The 25,870-nt window shown below is 39.1% G+C and overlaps 1 protein-coding gene across 2 annotated transcripts in view; it reads left to right on the plus strand.

The window, feature by feature from the left end:
- Window positions 1-13,782: 13,782 nt before the first annotated feature.
- The window catches only part of AIG1 (androgen induced 1), a 129,218-nt gene continuing 117,130 nt past the window's right edge, over window positions 13,783-25,870 (plus strand). Inside the window, exon 1 of one of the 2 annotated variants that reach the window (XM_088052944.1) lies at window positions 13,783-14,071. In XM_088052944.1, coding sequence (XP_087909070.1) covers window positions 13,931-14,071 — 141 coding nt within the window. In that variant the 5' untranslated portion in view covers window positions 13,783-13,930. The remainder of the gene's footprint in view (window positions 14,072-25,870) is intronic. The other variant, XM_005518442.3, reaches the window with a different exon arrangement.

Genomic DNA, 25,870 nt, shown 5'->3' on the forward strand with positions numbered 1-25,870 from the left:
TAGAGCTATGCTTTCACAGGGACAAAGGTGGGAATAAGATGTTTGAATCCTACTGATAGGAGATTTTTATCACTGCTTTGAACTTCTTTAATGCCATTGGAAATGAATGTGGTAGGATCAGCATCAAGTTTAACTGGTCCGCAGTCTCAATCCAGTACCTTACTCCATTGGTGGGATTATGGGAAAGGAATCAGAACAAACACCCAATTCACAGGGTATCAGGAGTCCACTGAGGTAAATTAAGTTGCAGCACTGATAGGCTGGCATGGGAAGAAGGGGACTGTGTTACTTTCATTTCCCTGTTGCTTCCATTTTTCTGTTATCTGACACATCTTGGTACTCATTACAAGTTTTTTCTTGAGGCTGTTGTGATTTTCCCCTGAAGTAAGAAAATATATGACTGGGTCTTTTCTGACAAACTGACAGGGCAATAACTTATATACATGAATCAGATTAGTTGACAGTAAAGATACATGGGATGTGTTATTTGAAGGACATGAATAGTTGTTGTTATTTTTCAGCCTGAAACAACTTTGCTCTCCTGAATGCAAAAACCTGCCAAGAAAAGTAGAGTGAACGTACTTCAGTGTTATAAAACCGACAATAAAATATGCCTAGTATTTTAAGCTGGCCCCTTACTCCTTTTTCCAAGGTTCAGCCATAACAATCATTCTTCTGAAAGTCAGATTGTTTTGTGTGATTTTCCAACGTAGCATGACTCAGTTGCTTTAAAGTCTTTGAAATTCAAGAAGGAAATAGCCTAATGAAATCAGAAGCGAAATTTAAAATCTACTGAATTTTAAATCACCGGGCATCTCTCAGGCTCACTGTTTTTCCCTTATGCATGGGTAAATAAATTTAATTTGAGGATAAGAGACGTAGCTTTCTCCCACAAAATTAACAGATTAAACAGAAGTGAATCCTTTTCTGACAGTCCTGCAGGGAAACAGTTTTTGTTGGTTAAGCTGAACAGGCTTGCATTCTGATCTTTTTTGGCTATGTTTTCACTACAGTCAAAGCAGTTTATGCATCTGTAAAGACAGAGAAATGCCTACTTCATTTCCTGTTCCTCTTTTAGTCTTCTTTTAAAGCAAAAGCATATTCAGTGAGCAGCAGACTTACATTATTTAAATACGCTTTATGATCTATGCAGCAAAGCTAAATATGTTCCCTAGTTTCTTTCAGTGAGGCTTCTGTGAGGCTAAGCAGGAACCCTGTAAGCTGTGGCTCACAGGGTGATGCTGCACCTCTTGCCTCCTGAATGAAAGGGAGAAAGCTGAGGGGACAATGGCACCACAGGTTTTCTCCTGACTTACTGCTGGCAGGATCTTGACTCCTGTGACTTACTCTGAGGTTCACCCCAATCCCAGACTCCCAGGGAAGAGGAGCTGCTCTGGGGGAAGCCAGGCTTTCAGCCAGGCATGCAGGACCACAGTTGAGGGAGTAGCAATCTAGGCTGGGGCAGACACAGCCAGCGGGACACAGGCCTGACCTGATGGTGAGGAAACATCTTTTGCAGGAGAACCTTGCTGCAACCAGACCAGGGACCTTCTGGCTCCTCTGAACAGAAAGAAATTTTGCTCTTGGTGCTGTCAACAGCCTTGATGTGGCATATTTTCCAGTTTATCCAGTCTATATTTTCATGAGAAGGGAAACTTTTTGTGAACAAGGAAGTTTTTGTTACCAAGGGAGGAGATAGTCTCAACTATCAATTCCCCATGGCCATGACTCCTCTTAACCAAGGAAGAAAATTATTATTAATGGGAACCCCAATCTTTGCTCCCCAGCTTCATGCAAGTGATGAACATGACTAACATGACATGAGGCAGAGAGTAGAATCAAACTTGCCCCCTCACTATCATCACATCAGCGCCTTAAAGGCTAAACTATAGACTAGTCAAATTTTCTACAGATGACACTTTTTCCTTTGCATGAACTGTCAGCAGCCAAAGTCACAATAAACCCTCAGTCCTGCTTCAGAGATGAAACCTGAACATTAATCTTCAAAAGAAAGTATTTTATTATTTATGCAAAATATATAGTCACCAAAAAAATTGGAATCTTTCCTCACCCAAGCATATCCTGTAAGATATAAGAGAGAACAAGAAGTGGAAGTTGCAGATTATAGTCTGTTCTACTGGGCAGAATTTCTCATATACTTCACAATTTCTTTAACTCCTGGATTATTTGGGGGAAAATTGTACCCTTTCAGTTTCTTGCGTCCATTCTTTCCTCTGCTCTCACCCATCTTTCCCACAGCATAATTCTTCAGGTCACATAAAAAGGGTTTTTCACATTTAAGTGATTTACATACTCCCTTACAGACCAACAGTTTGATGTCAATTTGCTATCCATTTGCAGCCACAGACCTTTCACTTTGAACACCAGGAACTGAGGGAACCATGCAAAACAGGATAGCAGGACTTGAATATTGTATTACCCATATAAAGATTAAATGCAATGGGCTATCAAAAGTAAGAAGGATCTTAGGAGCATCAAAGTAAAAACAAAAGCATTATGTAAGGACAAATAAATCATTAATTAGATTGATAGAACCTACAATGGAAGAATTTTATTTCGCTGAACTATAGACACATATTTGTAACAAATTTATACATAAACACTGTTGATCAGTACATAATCTTCCTTATGTACCAATGAATTACAATCACAAATTTCTACCTGTAGGTGGAAGTTTCACTGGCAGTCTGGCATAGTGGCTGTTTCTATAGATTTGTGAGACAACTTGGCCAGCAGTTCTGCAATTTCACATTTGAGTTCCTTCAAAATCTTGGTTGAATGCCAACCTGCCCTGGTGACTTACAGATATCTGTCTATTTAATTTAATTCCATTTGGATCCCTGCTCCTATAGCTGAAGGAAATGGGAGCAGGGACTTGAAGGCTTTGTGTCAGCCACATAGCCAAAATAGTAGTGATACATTAAAATGGAAATATGAGGAAGGAAAACAGTCTACTGATTCTATCCAGTCACCCTCACACAATCTGCATTGTACTAAAAACATTGGACAAAGTAATGACAGTGATCATAAAGGCAATAGTGAGACCTTGATTTGCACATCTGTCAGAGCAATGCCAGCCTACTTATGAGATGATAAAATGAGCTAAATTAAGAATGATCAGGGAACCCCATTCATATTATTGAAGCATCATACAGTAAGTGCAAGAGACAGGTGGCATAAGTGCTAAAACAAGGATGGAGAGTGTGTGCTGCAGGGAATCAATCTACTGCATTAATGGCTAATGGCACACTCAGTATTTATCCATTATTTATCACATAAATGAGTATGTACTGTCTAGACTGCAGAGGTGCTTTCATAACTAGAGTGACACTGATTACTGAAAATTAAAAAATGAGAGCTGATCTTAATAAATGAATTGAAAATTAGCAAATGGTAACAAACTCCACATGGTCTATCTGCTCAAACTAATAAATGTGAAAAAAACTAATAATAATGGAATTTGTTTTGATTTTATGAAAATTATTTGATCCATCACTATAATTTTAGAGTTTAAATAATAATGCAAAATCTGGAAAAAAGGCAGAGGACTTAGGATGCAATCACTTCCTGCCACTATCACATACTTTCATTTCCATGCAACCCTTTCATTCTGAGATGCTTTTTGCTTTGCTTTATTATTCTGCTCTTTTATTTCTTTTCCATTTCAACTTACTGGCACATTAGTGAAAACTAAGAATATCTGCTCTTACTGAGAAAAGAGTTATGTTACTCACCCTATAGTGTGTTCCAGTTTTAACACAGAAACACACTCTATGCATTGTTTTTAATGTTTTAATAGTACCAGAACATTGGCCTTGAATAAGTCAGTTACATGATCTCAGGCTTGATAATGTATCATTATCAGTGGAAGTTGTATTATTACATTCAGAAGAAGCATCATCAAATTTTCACCTGAGACCACTGATGGTGTTAAAAATGGGCAAAAAATTTAGATGGTTAGTTGAATCAGGAAACTTTAGAGATTAATTCTAATAAAAGTAGCACAAGGTTTTTTTAGGCATGCTAATTTATTAATGAGGGATAGAAGAATGATACCAAATAAATGGAAAAGAAGCCCTTAAGTGTTCCCACTATATTAAACATCTTAAAAATATGACTTCTACATGAAGAGGATTTTGTTCCTAGAGACTTAGGTAACCATTTAAAATTCATACTAATGTTATATGCTAGCCATTTGCATTCAACTGCATTACACCCTATCCTCACCACAGACCAGGAATTTCCAAGAGACAAATCATTATATTTTGTAGTTGGTAAGGTTTTTAACTAGGTATGCTGGCCCTGAAAGAAACCTGCGTACTTCTTCAGTGTGCATCCATCATAGCTGGTCAGTTCTTTCATAAGCAGCAAACTCGTCCCGCAGTGAATCCCTTACAAAAAAAATAGACACACTTAGATATGCTTTCCATGACAAACATAAAATTTCCTCAGCTGCCATCAGAAATGACTGAAATTTTAAAAATCCATATTTCTAATCATTTCTGGAAATATTCATGATATAATTTAGTCTGACAAGAAGGATATATGTTATACAAAGATGCCAACAACAAACAAACAAACAAAACCAAAATAAAAAAACCCTCTCAAGCCTTGAATTTCTTAGTTAAGAAAACATAGAGGACAGTTTTGTAATTAATCTAAATCAGCCAAAATTAAATAGAGTCTTACAAAGATTTAGATTGTGTTCTGAATCATAGTGTGCCATCTGGGCTGCTCATAAATTATAAAGCTGTTAGGCCAGTGGCTGCATAAGTTCATGCAAGGCTTGAAGATGCTTGAGAGTAGACTATATTTTTTGCAAAATGTTCATAAACAGGATTTCTTCCACCCTCATTCACAGAAATATTTTGGTAAAAAATTGCAGTCCTGTGCATTTTCAATTATCCCTAGCAGCTGTATATTACTAGCATAACCAGTCAGATTTACCAGTAAATATATTCCAAAAAGGCACCTAAAGGCTTTCAAAGGTATCCTAATAATCATATTTACAGTCTTCAGGGTTACTTCCAGCAAAGACATCCTAATTCACCTCTTCTGGTTCATTTGATTGCATTTTATTAGCTAGTAACCATACTGCTAAGCCTTACAGTAATGCTGCTCCACATCTGCTTAAACTGCTGTCTCTTCATGATGTATCTGTGAAGTGTACACAATTGTGTTCCTTCTATAAGCATAAAGAAAAAGGCAAAGTGACTTCTGGCTAGTCCATTCAGTTAGTGAATCTGAGATTCATGGGCAGGAGCTCTGGCAGCCAAACTTTTCCCATGGATATTAAGTACTAGTTTTTCTCTGCAAACACCCATTTTTCCAGTGCGTCCTCTGCAGTGGTTATGAACATTGTGCAACACTGCTGTCATCCAGGAAAACAAGGATTATGATTATCTCATTCACTTGTAGAGGAATTCTCATAATTTAGCTTGAATAGTTTTAAACTGTTTAGATTTTTATTTTTGTTTTAGCAAGTAAGTAGCAATAATCATAACACAGAAAAAAGATATTTGTAAGAAAGTCTGAAGTAATTTCAGTGTGTTCATTTATTCCCATTTGCATTTGTGGCAATTTACCTAAGAGCTCAAATATGCAATAGTACATAACTGGTTTCCTTTTGCAGGTTGGTCTCAACCTCCTGCTTCTCCCTTCATTTTCTCCTTTAATACATATTATCTTTCCATCCTTTGCAATTAATCTCAAATGACCATCAGACTATAAAAACATACAAAGCTGAACAAACAGTGGAGAAAGTTATTCACGGTTGTTTCCCTAAACCTAGTTTGCAATTCACTTTTTCTGTCACATCAATATGTGTGTTCCTTCCCTCTTTACTTACCTTTTGAGGTTTCTATTGTGGATTTCTTTTCAAGCTGATTTTAAGAGAGGCTTTTACTTATGTAGATACAGACACATGGCAGATTAATAAGTGACGAAATTACAGGAATAGTTTTGTGTCTACTATTTCCATAGTGCTTTGTGTGTCTAAGAACAAGATTTGAAAGCAGGCTGGAAGAGTGTAAATTAGTGAACAGGAAAGGAGTTTAATCCATCACCATAGCCACGGGCTGAACTAAAAAGGCAGGAAAAAAAAAGGATGCTCAGAGGCATGAACATACCTTAGCCAAAGATTTCTTGTTCATGTTCTTATTTTCCAGAATATGAAATGTTTTTGATACACAGACAAGAAAAACAAAACACAACACAAAAAGCATCAATATCCAGGAAAACCATCCTATGGAGCCATCTGCAGTGCAATATCATCACAGTACGATAAAGACCCCCTGCCATTGTTAGCCCAGAGAAATGTGAGCCCTCAGCAGCAGATTGTATCAATGGGAAGGACACACACTGAAAAATGACACAGATTCCACAAGTTGTGTGAAAGACATTTTGAGGATGAGCACTAGAATAAAAAATTAGATAGAAAGAGAGCTTCCAGCTGGTGACAGAGAAAGCTTGGTTACTGCTGTATTGTCTGGCAGATAGCAAAAAGCCAGAAGTGTGGCATTCTGCTGAGAGTCACTGCTACCAAGAGAGGAGGAATTGGCAACGATCACCATTCCCTGCAGGGGGGCTAGCAGATGATGGGAGGCACCTCCAGGTTTGCTTGGCAGCCCAAGCACAATACAAGCTTCTGCAAAAGCATCAAAGCAAAACTAGTTAAAAAAAACTGGCCACGCCAATGAGATGGGTATTCAGTCACTCCTGTCCTTGCTAGCCAGTGCTGTCTTTCTGCTACTGAATGAAACTCTCTCTCTGTCCCGGCTGTTGTATTAGATCTCTGTTACTGCTCTCCCTTGATCAGCTAAATCTTACTGCAGCTGAACCAGAAAATTTAGTCATTCACAATGGAAGATATTTCATGTTTACTCTGTTTTCCAGTGCTGCTTATGAGGTGGTTGTCACAGAAAAAATACACTGTTTTTTTAAGAAAATTCTGTATATTTCAGTATTTCGTGTTTCCTCAGAAGTCCAGGGTGTAACTGGATGAAGTAGTTACATATTTATAATTTCAAAACAAATTAAGAAATAGCTTTTGCTGAGATGAACTTTCAGTCAGGACACAAGACATAAAATTACTACCAGTTTTACTAGTCCAGAGTTATGGATAAGAATTTGGGGTACAGACATGGTGCAAGCAAATAATTCCACAACTTCTGATGGGCAATTTCAGGGTAGAGATTTGTCCCAATTCAATTAATAAAATACACATGTTAATTCTTCAGCACAACTTAACAATTATATAACTTTTTCTATGCAAGTAGCGCTACAGAAGTGGGGTGGAGCACCACACCCATTCCTTCTTCTCCCACTAACACCTTCACCCAGGTGTTCAGTGGAGGTGGCATGGTGATGTACTTAGGGGACTTCAGCCATCAGAGAAATTATTTTAACAATCAACAATTTAATTTATTGTTAATTGCTTAATCTAAGAATTTAAATTAATTGTTAAAATTACAAATTAACAACTTTTAATCTAGAAAGTTCAGTTTGACTTGGTGAGCTATGCATTAGTCACTAAATATAAATGTAAATGTAAATGCAAATGTAAATCTCCATTTACACTAACACATCAGATCAACCTGTTGAGGTTGCAAGGGACCTTTTGAGAACATATTGTTGAATCCCCCTGCTCAAGTGGGATCAGCTACAGCAGTCTGCCCAGGACCATGTCTAGATGGAATACCGCCACAGATGTAGAATCCACAGTGTGTGTGGGAAACCTGTTCCTGCATGAAACCAATCTGAGAGTAAACAGCATTTTCTTACATTCAGATGGGATTTCATGTCTTTCAATGGTAATTAGTAAAAATTCTTATGCCAGGATTGTCTTCTATCAAAAGAAGACAAGGCAGATCCTTAGTGTGCAGGTTAATTTTTTCTGGCCTTACAATTATTTGTAGAAAATAAGTTTGTCTTTATTTGTATATTTTTAATGAATAAGAAGCTGACACATACTTCCCTGTGGCAAAGTTCTGGTTTTTTACTGTTCACTGATACTCCTAAACAACAATGCATGCACCAAGGTTAATTAACACCAAGATTGTGGGTTCAAGCCCTGTATAGGCCATTTACTTAAGAGCTGGACTTGATGATCCTTGTGGGGTCCCTTCCAACTCAGAATATTCTGTGAATCTTTTGACCCCAAGATTAACTCAGTTGGTTGGAGCATGATGCTAATATCCAGTTCATTCCAAGAATCTGACAATAGCTAGATGTAGTGTAAGGGATAAGCTCTTAGGACAGCAGATAATTTATAACTGTGCACTCCATGTTCCTAAACCATTTCCCAAAAGCCACATCCTTCTGTGAGACTGCATGCTACAGCAGAAGAATATTTGCTCTGGTTTACAGAGGGCCATATGATCTGTGGGCAGGTGGAATACTCCCAGTCAGTAGCACACTTCTGTGCCTCAGGGCCTGGTACCTGCCTCCCCCTTCTGCCCTAACACTGTCCAATGTACTCAACAGAAAGCATATGAAAGTGAGATATTAAATCCTTACTAAGAAACAGCTTTGTTACACACAAACTATCTGCTCCAAATGTGGAAAAAAGTTAATCTGCTTACACAGTCCCTGCATCACTTACATATTCAAAATTCCTGATCTGTACAATAAGGTTTTTCTTTATAAAAATTATCTCTTTGGAACACTATAATTCAAGAGGGAAGATGAACATAGTGAGTTTTGTCACTCATTTCATCCTTACAGCAAGAAAGTTCATGTTTGTTCAGGATAAAGCCAAGTTTAACTTGCAGGGAGTTAATTTCCATCTGGCCCAAGCTTTGTTTCACTAATCTCCTGGTCATCTCTGCTCCAGCTTTTTTTCCCATTTTAAATACATATATATAGTACAATATGCAGTACAAAATATCCCAACTTAGTAACTTCACTGTAATTCTTAAAACCTAAATGTGAAGGTAAATAGACAATAATCAGTCATGAGAAAACCAAGTAGTTCCAGAAATCAAAACACTTTGCTCTTTATACCACGTAGTAATGCAGTCTTTTAATTTTTATTATCTTTTTTCCTCCATCCTTCAATCTATTATATAGGTAATTTATAACTATACAAAGTAAATGAAGAAACACAAAGTTCCCTAAACTTTATTTGTACTTTTAACAACACGCCTAGTTACAGTATCTGTCTTTACCAAACATTTTGAGTTGAATCCTCCCCTGATACATGAGGCCATTTCCTACCCGAGTGGTACATAATTCGACTAAAGAGCTACAAATTAAACACATACATATTAACTGAGCACATTTCTCAAAAACTCTTCTCTTCGGCACTGAGGTTTTTCAACAATTTCCTGTTGATTTTTAACTTGCAATGTTTCAGTAATTTCACTTATGTTCCTCGCAAGAAAGCTTAATTTTTGCATGTCTGCTTATGTGGGAGTCACACTCCCACACATCCAAGTACTTACCTTGGCACAGTTTGTACTCTATGCCTCAGATATTAGAAATTGCAGTATCAGGTGCACTGCCATAAGCACATTGTGTTGAGGCAGTATTAGCAATTTCCTACAGCAACTAATATAATATAATATAATTAATATAATATAATATAATATAATATAATATAATATAATATAATATAATATTATATAATATAATATTATATAATATAATATAATACAATACAATATAATATAATATAGTATAATATAATATAATATAATATAATATAATATAATATAATATTATCATTGCTTTGGAGGGAAGTATTTGTGGCATAATTCCTTGTAAACAACTAATCTACATTTAAAGTAATTAAGGAAAGGCACATTGTGGGTCTCAAAATCTCTTTCACAGATACCTCACCAATATATTTTGATATTCACAGAATAAAACAAAATTTCTGTTCAGAAATTCAAATGTCATTTGTTTAAAAAAATGGAAAACAAACAAAAAAAACCAAAGCCATTAAAAAACACCCCAAGCAAAATAAAAAACCAAAATAAAACAAACTCCCCCCAAAAAATTAAAACCAAACAAACAAAAAAACAAACCCCCCCAAAAAACCAAACCAAAACAGAACAAAACAACATAAAACAACCAATCCCCCAAAATTTCCTTCAGCATTCTTATCTGCTAGGCTGCCTAGAAAAGATAAAAACTTGGACTCAACGATGTTATGCTTTATTCTGTCAAGGTGCCAAGTAGCAAGAACACCATGCTACTCATTTTATACAATTGGATGGGAAACCCCCCCTTATTATTATTTTTCCAGTCAGTTCTCTGATGGATTTTTAGGCATCTTGCCTCCTCCCCTAGTAGACAGCCCTAAATAACATCTCCCATCCCAGACACACTAGTGCTTTGAACTTTTTCTCCTTTCTAATGCCATCTCTCATCTCAGTTGAATGACAACTATGACCTGTGTCAAAATCCCACTTTCAAATAAATTTACAGTATGTTGCTTATGAAAATTGAGTCTTTTCACAATTTACATACAAACAAGTATTTAAACATTGGGATCTGAAAAATGACAGGGTAGCCATGAATATCTGACTTTACATGCTTAAAGTATACCTATCTATGATTTAAGCACTTAATCCAGAGCCTGAAATGTAAACACTTTACCAAAGTACAAAAATGTTTACATTGCATTCATACAGCGATGTAAAGGGCAAAGCAATACATTCCTAAATTTTACTTTGCTGAAAAATATTTAAGACCAAATCCAAAGGAAAATATAATCCATTGTAGACCTGGAGGGTTTTTTTTTGTGACTGTAGAACTAGTCACAAAAGACTTTGCTGCTTGTCTCTCAATATATGAAGTCCACAGCAGCACACAGAGGTTAAGGCAGACTCCAATCTAATTGAGTCCTTATTAGAATACTGTACAGAGAGTCAACAGATACTCCTTTAGAAATGACACAGGCTCAAAAAACCCACCCACAACAGACTTATGCTCTATTTTATCCTTTGAAAAGTAGGAATTAGAAATGCATAATAAAGAAGAGTTTTTGACCAGGAAGAAGCTTGGCTGGACCTGACATGATAGTTAGCCTTCCTTGAGATTTTCTTCACTGAAAGAAAAAAAAAACGGGAAACAAGAGTGTTATAATGTACAATAGTCTGCTTCATTTAGACTTTCACCTTGCTCAGCTACAAGGCTGAGTGAAAGCTTTTCTAATGAGGTTAAGGTTTTCTGTGAGCCTTGCTGAGATGTCTATTGATGAGTGGAGAGTAAAACTGAAGAACATTCAAATGGGGGCCCAAAATGCCTGGGTGGTTTTCAGTTTTAAAAAAGTTTTGAGGATGCTGTAACCTCAGAGACTGTTTAAACTACACACAGCTAAAAATGCAAACTGCTGAAGGTGGCTATCAAGTTACGTTCAGTGAGTGTTAGTGTTTGCAGTACCTTATTATTGACAGAGAGGTGACCAGAGGAGTGAGTTCCTATATATTGTAGGAGGTGGTGCAGGAGAGAAGTAGGAGACGAACTGCCTAAGGCTTAGACAGCCCCAAACTCTTCCTGTCAAGAGGCTGATCACAAGGCACAAGGGTGTGCATGGATATGTAATCAGTCGTGCTGTAGAGTTCTGCACAGAGTAACTTCACTTTGAGAGCTTTTGAAACCTGACACAGTTTCAGAAAGCAAGCTGAACTCCTTTTGATTAAAACCAAAACAGAAGATGTGCTCCAGCATTTCACTTAATGTACCTCAGCCACTAATGAATATTCACAGGTCCAGAGAAGTGAAACCTCTTTCATGCATACAAAACAGACATCAGGTCCTCACCAGCAGCTCTGCTGCTTTACAGACTCCTTCCTGTTGGGTCACACTGATAATGTTACTAGTCTGGTCTCCTGTTGTATTGCAGACCATTACATTATACTCAGATGACTCTTACACTGCACCTTGAGGCTTCAGGGAGACTGCAAGGCTTTTAGCCTGCAAGACTAAAACACGCGCCACAAACAAGGGTGTGACTGCCCAACATGCTTGCTGGGTCTGTGAGCTGATGGGATAAGATTATCTAAAGCATCTGGTGCTAAAATCATGCTTAATAGTTCTAGAGGACTCTTTATACATGCATACATATGACATACAATTCCTCTGCATAAGCAGAGACCTTGAACAGTGCTAAATTCATTGATGATAGCTGCTAGCATGTTCTAAAAGCCCTTCATTTTTGCAGTTGATATCAGATGAAAAGGCTTTAACTGTACTTAGTGGAATAGAAGCAGGGAATACATTGCACAATCATTGATTCTTTTTGCCTTCCAGTAGCTTAACTATGATAAAGCACCTTATTGTTCAAATATTTATTTCATAAGACAGATGTATGGAGATAGTGTTTATAGAAGTGATTTGTCTATCCAAGCCCAGACATCACTGCTCGCGGTTTTTTTTCCCCTCTTTAAAATAACTTTTCCAGATAGTGGAACAATTTAATATTTACCCTGCAATCAAGCACCTTAAGAGCTTTCTTTTCTAAGGTGTAAGAATCTAAACATGAGTCCTCCTTGATTTCTCCTAGTATCAAGGACCCCTGTGGTGATCAAACATCTGCTGACATGGCAGAATCACAGAATCACAGAATGAGTTGGGTTAGAAGGGACCACAGTGGATCATCTGGTCCAACCTCTCTGCAGGGTCATCCTAGGGCACATGGCACAGCATTCCATCCAGACAGTTCTCGAACATCTCCAGTCAAGGAGACTCCACAACCTCTCCGGGAAACTTGTTCCAGAGCACAGTCACTCACACAGAAGGCTCTTCCTCATATTCAGGTGGAACTTCCTGTGCATCAGTTTCTGCCTGTTGCCTCGTCTTACTGCTGGGCACCATCAAGAAGAGCCTGAATCCATCCTCTTGCCACCTTCCCTTAAGCTACTCAGACATTGATGAGATCCCCTTCCAGCAATCACTTCTTGAGCCTAAACAGGCCCAGCTCCCTGAACCTTTCCTTGTAAGAGGCATGCTCCAGTCCCTCGGCATGATGTCCCAGGGCATCACACCTTATAACAGGGGTACTTCACTTCAACCCAGGGATCAGGAGGCTCCCATCTCACAGAGCTTGTAGGCATGGGAGAGCCCACTTCTAGCGAACGTCTGTGTGGGACGGTTGAAACACAGAAACTTGAAGGTGCCTCAGGAAGAGAGGGCAGAACAAATGCTCTGCCCGGCGGGGCCACTGTATGGGCACACAAAGGATATGGACACATGAAGGCTCTGGACACATGAGGGCTATGGACACACGAAGGGTACTTACACACGAAGCGCAGGGACCCATGCAGGGTATGGACACACGAAGGGCACGGACACACGAAGGGCACGCCCGGAGCGGCAGGCAGGCCGCACGGCCGGAGCTGCGCCCCCACCGCGGCCTCTCCCGAGCGTCCCGGGCCGCGCTCCCGCCGCCGGGGCGGAGGCACGTGCTCCGCCGGCCCACTGGCAGCGCCGGCCGCAGGGGGGGTCGCCAGGCCCGGGGGTACACACGAGCCACAGCGTTCCTCCGATCAAGGCAATTATAACCCGTAATTGCTGATCTACTGTAGCTCTCGCTTGAAAGCCGGCGGGCAGCCGGGTTCTGCAATTCACTCGTGCTCACACTGCCGTCCCTCCGCTCCCTCGGGAACGGCCCGGCCTCCTCCAGCCCGGCCCGGCCGCGGAGCTGAGGGTCGGGAGCGCGCCCAGCCCGCCCGGCCCTGCGGCCCCCCTGCCCCGCGCCGCCGCCGCCGCCGCACCGCGCGGGCCCTGCGCTCCGCCCCGGCCGGGGCCGCGGGGGCGCTCGGAGTCCCGCCCGCACGGCGCGCACACACACACGGGGATACACTCACGCACACCGGGACACGCGGACACACGCACACGGGGCACTGGGACACAGACACGGACACAGACACGGGTACACGGAAGCGCACCCCGCGCCGCAAACATGGCGCTGGTGCCCTGCCAGGTGCTGCGCGCCGCCATCCTCCTATCCTATTGCTCCATCCTGTGCAATTACAAGGCCATTGACATGCCCGCGCATCAGACCTATGGAGGCAGCTGGAAATTTCTGACCTTCATAGACCTGGTAAGTGCCCCCGGCGGCGGCCGTGGCCCTGCCCCCTCCCTCGGGCTGCCCGTGCAGCGGCCGCGGCCCGGGCGCACCGCGGCCCCCGGCGCTCGACGGCCTCGCCATGCGGTGACCTTAAAGCGGGGCGGCGACATGTTGGGGCTGCAGGGCCGGCCGTGAGAGGAGGCAGCCGGATACGGCGGAGCCGGGTGCTTTGAACGGAGAGAGGCACGGACAAAGCCGAGCGGCTGCTGCGTGTAAGCGGCCGCGGGGAAGGTGCGCCTGACGGCCTGTCACCCAGCCCAGTGCCCAGATGATGTGTTTCCCCTTTTCTAATGGCCAACAGTGAACACCAGAACGTGCTGGCCCAGCATCTGGCTCCCGTGTGCCGCCAAAATAAAATATATGTCTTGTTCCCTTTGGCCCTTCTGAGGAATCCATCCGTGACAGGTGCAATTGTGTCCGTGATGGAAAAAGTGCTAGGCAACTCCAACTTGCCAGATCCAGTTAGTTTTGGTTGCAAATCCATAAACGAGTGTACGAAATAAAAGCCATGTCCTTTCATTATATTTCTTCGTAAGGGTCCAGATCTGGAAGAGTCACCAGCACGCTGGCCTGCTGGAAAACACCAGGTGCTAGCCAGGGCTATTTTTAATCTGAGCTTCCTAGGCTCGCTGCCTCCACAACAAGTGTTTCCTTAGTGCAGGTGGGAGGAGAGGGGGCGGGAGGAAGAGAGGCGGTGGGAGGAGAAACTTCATTTCTGGTTCAGAAATGTGATAGCAAACTTGCACCTAGTACCTAGATCAAAATACTTTTTTTTTTTTTTCTTTCTTTCTTTGTATCCACGGTGTAATTAGGTGAGAAATTTTGCGGTTCCAACTCAGTTACTGAAAAGTCCCAAAATGCAAGTATTTCAGTGCCTCCCAGTGATAACACCTCTCTCAGAACTTCATTGTAGATTCACGAGTATTGCTGCTATTACCTGCATGCATGCTACTGACTCAGTAGGTTGAGTTTGTGGGCTTGGAGACCAAATTAAAGCACTAGTAGCCAAGCAGGTCAAGTGTGCAAATTTCTGTGTCAGGATTAAGTTAAGGTTCACTGAGGTCCATATTTTATTTGCAGAGAATAAGCATCATCTGCATTTTTCACTTAACCAGGGTAATTTCTTTTAGTTGCAAAAATTTGCTGAAGCTCTGAGGATCTACAGCAGTGCTTTTGCTGCAACTGTAAATTGGTGTCTTAAGGCTTGATGTTTCTCTGGAGGACTAATAGAATCTAATTTTTTTACCTTTTGGGTTGCTGAACAGTACTGTCTGTAATATTGGTTAATAGAAGTTATAATATAATCCCAGTAAGTTAGGGGGGTAGCTGCTGACTTCAGTGACAGTGGAACTGTCACTGGAAGTGAACCAACTAAAGCTAAAAGCCGATAATCTCTTTGAGTCCCCTTCACCCTTTTCTCTTTTCTCTTAGCCCTGACAGTTGCTTGAGAACTAAGTCAACCAGGGCTGTCAAACAGTGAAAATTTAACTGTAAATGACAGTCATCATTTCCCAAAAATTATAGCCTTGTCTATGGCAAGTTCATGTGGACTTTTCCATCAAAGCATGTACATGGTTCAGGGCCTCAAAAGGTCAAGGTAAATATGTAGTACTTTCTAAAATATCTAGAATAGTTATCAACTGCGTCTAGTAATTTCTTTCCTTTAGCTAATAGTTGTCATGCGTTTCCCACAGTCAAGCCCAGTAGCTGAGAAAAGGTTTAGCAGTTTCTTACAGTCTTCAGTCCTTCAAAATAACACACAATTCAATGGCTTGAATGCCTTTCAGTGACTAGCCAGCATGCAGAACTCTCCTCTTGCTGACAATATTTCCTTACGTCCAAATGGCCCTGCCAGCATCTTATGTAAGCAAATTTATCTTACTGTTCTCTGGGACAACTAGGAGACTCGATGGAACAAAACCACTTAGATTCCTGAGGAGGATACCAGGAGGCATGATTGGAGGATGTTAGGCACATTTCCAAAATCTTGTGTCTTGACTAAGTCTTGAAAAGCTCTTCCATAAGTTTCAGTTTGCTCAGCCATGTGCACTGTTCCTGTGTCAGTCACATTCAAAGGCTGTCTAGACGAAATATCATCAATGCCAGAGTCTTGGCAGACGTGTGTTCTTGCTACAGATTGTACCTCCACAAACAGAGATTTCATCTTTGACATCACAGAAGCACGTAGAAGTTTTTTCTGCTTCCAAAAACTGCTACCAGTTTTTGAGAAAAGTCAGTTTATGACTTTAATCTGAAAAGTAATTTGGACTTTTTCCATCTGTCCATTTGCAAAGGGATGTTCATTCCAGTCTCAGCATCCATAAATCTCTTGGAGTTTCAAGTAGCCAGTTTTGTAGAGGTACTATGGGAAATGATTTACAGTTATCTGCAGGTAATATACTTTTGAACGGAACTATGAAAATATAGTAGTTTGGACTCTAAAACACAGGACAATATAACATTATAAGTGTATGCAGTGATTTAACAGTAGACTTTGAGCCTCCACACTGTTCACAGAAGTTGAGCATTATGAGGAGGTTGTTTAATACGAATGTAATGTCCCTGTCCATCCAAAATATTTTGGATATTCATATCTAAGTGGTGTTTTAGATGCCAATGTTCATTCTTAATCTCTCCTGTTTTTGAATTACAAAATAAAACAAGTGCAACCAATGACTTTTTTTAACTGCTGTCATTCTGATGACTTAATATTTTTTTGCAGTTGTAAATGTGGTAGCAACATTCCCTAAAACACCTGTGTCAGTGGAATGTTTTTCTGGTTTATGAAGCAATGCGCAGGCAATATGTTTTGACATTACACTCAAGATGCTCCTGACTGTTGCTACTAATAGTAGTATCTCCACTTCAGCCTTTCTTTTGGTATGTAGAGGTGGTAGATACTTACTCTGCTTATTCAAAAGGTGGCAAAGATAGCTGCCTAGTACCTGTGTATTCCAAAGCCCACACAGAAAAGAGAGCAATGTCTTCTTTGTTATGTATAGAGTGGAAAACTAAGGTATGAAGAGGTAAAGAGTTGCTGCCAAAATCAGTCGGTGAGCCCAGCAGATGGAATTATGGAACTGAATATTCAGGCTAGTTCAAAACTACGTGTTGCTTTCATTTAAACTCAAAACACAAACCAAGCCCTGAAGTTAGTTCCTATGAAAACAGCAAAGAATTGGATTCACATGGGCTATTTCAAGAAATGGGCCTAAAACTTCTTGTATAGCTGCCTTTGTTTAACTCAGATTCACAATTTTGTGCTTTAATAGTAGAATGCTGCAGGACACCACTGTCCTGTGCCACATCCCATAAATTCATTGCTGAACCTAATAGCTGAAATTTAAGTTAGGCCAGAAATTATGCCAGCAGATAGAATTCTTTGCAACAAGTTTTTAATCTTATATAAAACCCTCAGAAATTTTCCTTACGCAGTTCTGTAGGTACTTGAAGTAGTTGGATAAAAGATAATAGTACTTGATCATCCTGCATACACTGCAATCACACACTTGCCTTTTTAAGTACGCATTTGTTGAGGAGTCCACTGCACCAACTTGTTTAAAAGTTGTTATTACATTTTATTCCTCAGTTTCTCTTGGACCTCTTACTGTTATTGGGAGAGGAGGTGAAATTAAATAGAATTTGTCTTCTGGAATAAAGTGGAGCCTGTGGGTACCAAAAGAAGACCAGATAAATTTTTTGTGTTTGGGTGTGGGTAATAATTAGCAGAAAAGTAACTTAGAGCTTTAAGTATGTACCTCCTTAGTAAGAGATGTGCTGGTCTAAATAGCATCTAGTTTTCATTGTGCAGTTTCTCTGGAAACTTTATTACTCAAAGAAAGTAGAGTAAACCAAGATACTAGTGCACATGTATTAACAAATTTATGCTTTTTTGGTTTTGTATTTCATAATCTTAAGGTCTCCCTGATTGGCTGCACAGGGTAGTTACAGAGAGAAAAAGCAAGGCCAGATTTTTGGAAGCAGTCTCAAGTGTTGTGTTTTATGATTAATCATCATAAAATTATTGGTCCCATTTTGAATATCAGAATGTTAACCTGAATATTCCTATGACTTGATTCAGGGCAGCCAAAGGTAGAAAGGAACAGATTGTGCTCATACGTAAATCTGCCTGATGTTATACATTTATTATTCTCATGAAAGAAATAGCAGCATGTCTGTGTGAACTTTATATACATTGTCTGGCAGATTGAGTTCTACAAAAAATAGGTATGTGCTCTGTTCCGAGCACATATTTTTTTGCCAGTAAATGCTGTATTTTTTTTCAGAAAATACCTTTAGATTTATTTTGATTAAGTTCAAATAAGTGATCAGAACTTAGTTCCTTGTCTTTGAAAATTTTCAGAGGGCCATGTTATCAACAGGACTAGAAACTCAAGTTGTAAGACTTACAATTCATTTATTTAGTGTATTAGTTATGAAGTTACATGAGATACAGTTACTAGACAACAAACAAAGGTATTTAACAACACACAGCTAAAAACTTTTGGTGATTTATGCCCGGTTTCGATTTGGTCACGCTGATAGGAAATAAAAGGACCAGAAAATACTAGAGGCCAAAAGTTTCAGAATTAAGGAATAATAAATTGTACCATTTCTGTATTATCTGAAATTGAGAAAATTTCATTGCTATCTGTATGGGTTACACTTGCCACAAACAGAGGACAAAAGTAGAAACACATTCCACACTCTTATGGGATATAACTATGACTCTTTTACAGGATTTCCCTTGGTAAAATGAATTTCACCTTATGGTTCCTTTTTCAGCATCTGTAAAGTTAGCCTGATACGCAAGTGTTTTATGGGTTTTGAGTTAAAATATTCCAGAAGTGTAAAATATTACTATGTATTATTCCCAGTAGTAATTCATCATCATATCTAAATATCTTTGTGGTTTTACTATAGCTGAGAATACAGTCAATGGAGAATTTATCAGTTTACATAGGAAGGAATTGCTTTTTCAGGAATAACAAGATGATGTTTCTTAATGATACTAAAGGTATTTGAGAGAAAGGGTAACAATATGCGTAGGAGAGCCGTTTAAGTGTTTCAGAGATTTTTTTTTCACTCCAGGGCTGTAAACATGTCTGGGGAACAGTAATGTATACTGCTGTTGATGCAATAATAAAAATGTAATAGTGTCACCTTTTTTGTTCATAGACCCGTGTTTTCCATTTGCTGTTGGTAGCGCTATTACAAATTGAGTGGAATTTGAGCACTACATTGAAGTGTTCCGTTTTCACATTGCATTAGTCTGCTTTTATTTTACAGTTCTACTTAAGTATGATGTACATTTAATTTGGGAATTCTCAGGGAAGTTATGGCTATCTTGAACTATTTGTGTTGGCAATAGGGTTGGCAGCATAAAGCAGGAGAATGGAAGAGAGAAAAAATGGAGATCACTTTCTATGATGATAGATTTAACTAATGACAATAATATTATTTTAGAACTTGGAGTAGGTAAGTGATATGTAACAGTGCTGTGTTTTACATCAGTGTACAGTCTGTAGAGTTTTGCCAGAACAGTTTCAAATGATGACAACTTCAAGAAGCTGGTTTAGTAGTCTTTCTGTTGCCCTTTGAAAAGCATCCTATTTACTTAAGTTCTGTAGCAGTTGAATTGTTTTCTTTAAAATTTTATTATAGTGGTAAGGATAATTCAGATAATCTTATATGGCTTCATATGGCCAAATTGTTTAAACAATTAGTTTAAACAAGGACAACACACCTCGTGTTCTACATTAGTGTTCTTCTCTGAAGTCATTTGGGTTCTGAACTGTCCTAATCCATTGGGAATATAAGTATATAAAAATTATTTAATCAATGTATTTTTGACCTTGTATTTGTGTTATGTTAATGCAGCCATGTAAGTTTACACAAGAAATAGATTCTGGAAGATTGTTTTTCTTAAGTTTTAGCAAAGATCTATATAAGCTATCAAATAATACTCTTAACTAGTATAGAAAATTTCAAACTTAGTGTTCTAAATTAAATATATTTGTAATAAAAATCAAATAACACTTGATTCTTTGCAGCTACATGAATCTTAGGATTTACAAAGACTTCTAGGGTAAATGTACATGTGGGTGGTTACTTACTTTGTCCTTAGGCAGAAAAAGAAGAAAAAGAAACTTGATTATCTGAAAACTGGGAAACCCTCACATGATAAACATGTTTTATTATTGGTGTGCTATTATGCCACTGTACAACAAAATTGAAGTTGACCTATAAGTAAAAAAAAAGCTCTTATGAAATTACAGAACCTTCACATTCCACAGATACAAGTTTGCAGATTTGAAGAAAGTAAAATGTAGAATGTAATAAAGGATAAATAGGCAATTCTGCAGTGTTTTGAACACAATAGATGAGATTCATTGTGGAGGATTATGCTGAGTGTGTATTTACCTGAACAAACCAATAAAAAAAAATCTTAGATTCCTTCTATTAGATTAAGTATTTTCTGTGCTGCAACCTTCCATATCTGATAATAGGTTTTGTGAGGGCTTGCCTATCCCAATGCAATATTTAGAAGACATTTTTCTAATTGTGCTACTTTAATATAGACTCTGATATTGGGAGGAACTCAGTGTGGGTGGCGAATTTCTTGTCATTTGGAGTTCTAATTGCTAATGCAATTCCAGACAGTAAATGTAAAAAAGATCACCACCAGTGACAGGTTAGTATGCTCTCTGTAGAATTCAAGAGTGAAATAAATATTGATGTATAACAAAGTTCACATTGTATATTTCTATATTTGAAATAAAAGTGATGTTATTGCTTGCAAAACATGCAGAACATCAAACTCCTTTCAGTGTAGTTTTTTGGGGTTTTTTTAAGTATTTGAATCTGAGGCCTAGTCTTCTCATCTTGATGTTCCAGTATATATATATGTATCTATATAGATCCATATATATGGTATATAGTGTAGAAACAAAATTGACAATTGACTTATTTTGTAGACCAGCTCTTTGAATGGGTGAATATGAAAAGCTTTCATCCTTCCAATGAAAGCTTTTTCAAATTTTGCCTTATTTGCCAGCATTTATTTGTACAGTTATATTTTCCCCGTACTGTATTTTCCAAGGCTCTGAAATTGTTATTAGTCTTCAAAGCTTTGCAGGCTTTGTTCCATTACTCTTACTATGTATAATGCAAGATTTTTTCAACTCAGCATAGTTAAATATGCTACCACTGAAAAAGCTGTGTTTAACTTCAGTGGATGGAAAAGTTAACCCAACTCAGAAGAAAAAACAAAATCTGTTGGAAGCTAAAGTAAAACTTCCAGACTTTTCAGACAGGAAGAAACTCTAAAGTAAGTTAAAATTTATAAGTATGTTTTCTTAAGACTTAAAAACAAACCCCTCTCCCATGTTGGTTGAAAACAGGCTAAGCTCATATGAAATGCTAGGAGAAAACAAGACCCTGATTTTCATTTGTATGAAGCCTCCTTCTGGCTTCTTAGCTAAATCCATGCAATTTTCCCTCGAAAGTTTGAAAGTACCATTTGAATGCCTCTAGTTGCATTCCCTGAACATTTTGTCTTTCTGTTGCACGTACAAGCATCCAGTTTACAGTAGGTTTTCCAAAAAAGGATGCCAAAAGGTGTAATTGTATAATAATTTCCCCTTAAATCTGTGTGTAGCTGACATGGTTCAGGTATTTTTGCTGCAGTTGTCGGTCAGGTTAGTTGTTCTAAAGTGCATGAGGGCTCTGCAGTATAGCTTAAAACAAAACTAGTACTGCTGCATTTTTCCAAGTAGAATAATTGGTGTCCTGCTAAAGTAGAATAGAATGCGCAGGAGAGCAGGATGTGAAATACCTCGCTAATTCCTTCCTTACTTGTAAAGCAGCGCACAAGGATTTCTTGAAATCAATTGGTCCAAATGAAATAATGTAAGAGGCTGAATCTTAACTCTACAAATGCTGCTAGACTCTTCAGACTGTTTGAGCTGCTTGTGCAGGAAGGGACCTAGCTGAGAATTTAAATTTTAATCTATTAGGAATTGATAGGCTCATTTTTTATTTCAGTGCTGTCTGTATTTGTATATTTTATTAATCCTAGGGGTTTGTGTACCTGAGGGTAAATTTACTTTTTTCCTTCCCTATATTTGTGTATATTTTATAATATGTCTTGAAGCCTTCTGGTCCTGGCAGCACCTAAGTAATAAATTGTTATTTATTATTATTATTGCTAGTATTATTAGAATTCATTAGGAGTGGGAGTTCCACATGCAAGCACAGGTGGCATATGTTCCTAAATGTATTTGATCAAATGCAAAAGGAAGAAAGAAACTGATGACTTTAAATGCCACTGTATGAGTTGATAAAATACTAGGATACAAAAAGGATGTTTTCACTGCAAGGTGCTGAACAAGCTTGTGCCTGAAGTGGTGGAAGCATTTCATACTGCTAATGCTGGGGCAAGTGGCTGATCCTGAGGCACAGCAGCGGGAAGCAGGGGAGACACAAGTTGTTTATGGCCAGTGTTTGCAGAGGCTCAGCTCTGTAAAGAAGGGAAGTAGGGAAGTAAGAGAGAAAAGGAATCATGCATGACAGCACTCTGTACCTGGGGCACGTAGGTGACAGAGTGCACCACGCCGACCAGTCTTGTGTTATGACAAACTGGTATTTAGGTATTTGACTGCCAGCTATGAGGAAAAAGTGAGGGAAGGCAAAGGGTGGAGATGCATGATGGCTGGTATTTCTTGGCTAAATCAGCATGTGTTAACTCCCTCAGACTTCCCTCCTTTCCTTTTCCTCTCTGTCATTTCTTCCTCCCACACACCCACTCAGTCTCTCCACACAGCCCCCCTGACTGGGGGCACTGGTGCCACAGCACCACTTCCCCGCGCATACGTGTTTGGCTTAACATGTTCTGCTCAGTGCAGAATGCTTGCAAAGCTTGTCCCTAGTTAGAAGCCATATGCACTGACAGATGCAGAGGTCCCCATTTGCTGTTCACTTAGGCTTACAAACAAATGGAGACTCCATGCTGTGAAAACTTTCTTAACCTGGGTTTACTTGTTCTGTGTTCCAAGGACTGTGCCGTAGACACAATTGTCTGCATTCCAGTAGGTCCCCAGAAGTGAGTCCCAGGAATGCATGAGTCACAATGGAAACCTCTGCTGTGTGGAACTGCATGACACTGTACTTGAATGCTGGACATTCAGGAGGCTGAAAGGGATTTGGTGTCTTCAGGTGTGGATACACATAATTGTGTACGTTTGGTATAATAGTTATTTACCTATGCTGCACATAATTTGAAAACAGCAAACTTTTCATAAGAGCTACTCTGTTCCATAGCCTCTCCATATACTGTGCACATCTCAGAGTAAACTGGTCTGCTACTGCTGAAGTCAATTTCGGTGACCAATTAATGAACACTGGGTCAAAGACTACAGTGGTTCAAGATGCTGTTCAAGTTCTTGTAGAGGACAGGAGAGAATAGACAGCTTTTGGTCAGCTGTCTCATGACCTACCATGGTGAGAAAGGGATATTCCTGCATTTATTAAGGAGCTAATGATGTTTCTAATTCTAATATATTATTATAGAAGATTAGCATTCAAATCTCCTTGACTCATTGCCAGTATAATTTCAGAAGCTAGACACCTCTGGTTTTCCATAGATTGTATTCTATACTATTAAGTTATATGTCATTTCAGGCTAAGTTTTATTATCTTTTTCTCATGGTTTGGGGAAGAAACTACTTGATTTTTTTACCAAATATTACCAAAATACTTCAAAGCTGTTTTGTTCCCTATTAATTACAAGGCTGAGTTCAAATGATGAGATGTATTTTATGCATTTTAGAAAAGGGTGGAGGGATCTCTTGTTACTTCAAGGATTTGGGCCAGTGGGATGTGAACTTCTTGGTTTTAAAATTCAACTGGCAACATAAAAGCAAAATATGAATGTTCTTGAGGGTGTGCAAGGGATGACTCCTTTCATCCACTGCTGGCTTTGTCTGTGAAAGTGCTGTCCCTTTGTCCTGATCCATTTGTGCCCTGTATCACCCAGTCAGGCTCCTCAGTTGCAAGTTGTTGTCAGCAATCAGCAACCATATATATTTGTATATTTTTATAAATAAAATATATATTTTCTTCCTTTTTTTCCTTATAGGAATCCTCCTGTCCGATATCTCTTTCCCTTTTCTAATATCTTCTAACCCAGCACAGTTTCCTTGATCTTTCAGCTCTGCATCACAGTTCCAATTGCACACCCAGTGCTCTTCCAGCAGCCTGTGTTTTCCCATCAAGTGCTGCTTTTCTTACCCCACATACTCCTTACACTCCTTCCCCACCATTCACACATACTGTCTTTCCTCCCAGGGCATTTGCTCTCATGTATTCTGCTGCGTTCTCACCCTGTTCTTCCCAAACACCAGACCTACTCAGTGTCATTCATTCTCCTGTGTTTTTAAAGCACCTTGTATAGACCCAAACCAATAAAAAATAAGCCATCTTCCACTAGAAAAACTTGATCTTGGTTTGGCGTGGCCTTAAATAAACCAGTTTGGAAATTATGCTGTTACATAAGACTCTTAGCTTTGCTTTCTGTTTTTGAACAAGTTTTTAAGCATCCTGGTTACAGGAAAAAAAAAAAGCCTGTAAGTGTTGAGCATAATGGATCATGATCCTAATGTTTATTATGGTGTTAAAATCTTGTCATTTCTTGGTAGTCTGCCATTCAATTTTTTTATTATAAAATTTCCAATTCAGAAGCAGGTCCTTGATAAAACCTGACATTTAACATGAAAAATAAAAATTATGTACATAATCAGCAATCACTGTTTATTCAGACATTTTATATCTTTGTTTCTTGTAATGTACTTATTTTAAATAAAATGCTGAAATTATTTAAATTGTATTTCATATTTCTTAATAAGAAGACTTGTCTTTTAGCAATTGTCATGAGGTTTAAAATCTACTACTTTCAGTGAAATTAACAAAAATATTTTTGAACATTGTTTAGCTTGTCAGCTGTTAATAGAAGCAGCTTTTTTTTGTGTGTGTGTGAACATATACAAGTACTTATACCTTGTTTGTGGATGCGAATTTTGGCTGTATGCAAACACACCTGGTACAGTTTAGGAGTAAGGAAAGAGAGAAATACACATTTCAGAGTGGTAACTTTCTTCTCAAACTCACATGAAAACATTCTCATTTTTGTCAGGGGTTACCAGCTACAGATGAGCCTGCCATGGCTCCACTCCCCCGTTTCCAGTCATGAGCAAGGCTGAACACATGCCCAGTGGACACATACAAAGGCAGAAGTATAAAATCAGGTTGCCTCTCATCCAGGTCAATACAAATAAAATTCTGATTGGACTAGGTGGTTTAGGGTCAATATCTTTTTAGATATATCAGCCAGGAAGTCAAGTGATGTTTGGAACAAAGAATGCTCAAAGAATGACCCACCTACAGTCTGTATCTTGCTTGGTTAGCCTTCCTGTGCTGAACACAGGGTTGGGAAGCAGTCAGGGTGCTGTGTTATGGTGGGAGCACTTTGGTCTTGATGCCACTTCTGTCAGAGAGTCCAGCCCTACCACAGGGTTTGACCTGTGTGGCATATCCTGGAACCAGTGTTCACAGCTGTCTTATGATAAAATGTCCCAGGAGCTCAGTGCATCTCACAGAAGTCCAGATCTACAGGGATATTTTGATATTACTTCCAACAGCTAATGGGAAGGTAGCTTGATCTACAGGGGTATTTTGATGTTACTTTTGACAGCTGATGGGAAGGTATTCTCTCTG

This window comes from Pseudopodoces humilis, chromosome 3 (assembly GCF_049639895.1).
Source record: "Pseudopodoces humilis isolate 2021_Gansu_Grassland_sample_001 chromosome 3, ASM4963989v1, whole genome shotgun sequence".
In the NCBI taxonomy this organism is placed as follows: domain Eukaryota; kingdom Metazoa; phylum Chordata; class Aves; order Passeriformes; family Paridae; genus Pseudopodoces; species Pseudopodoces humilis.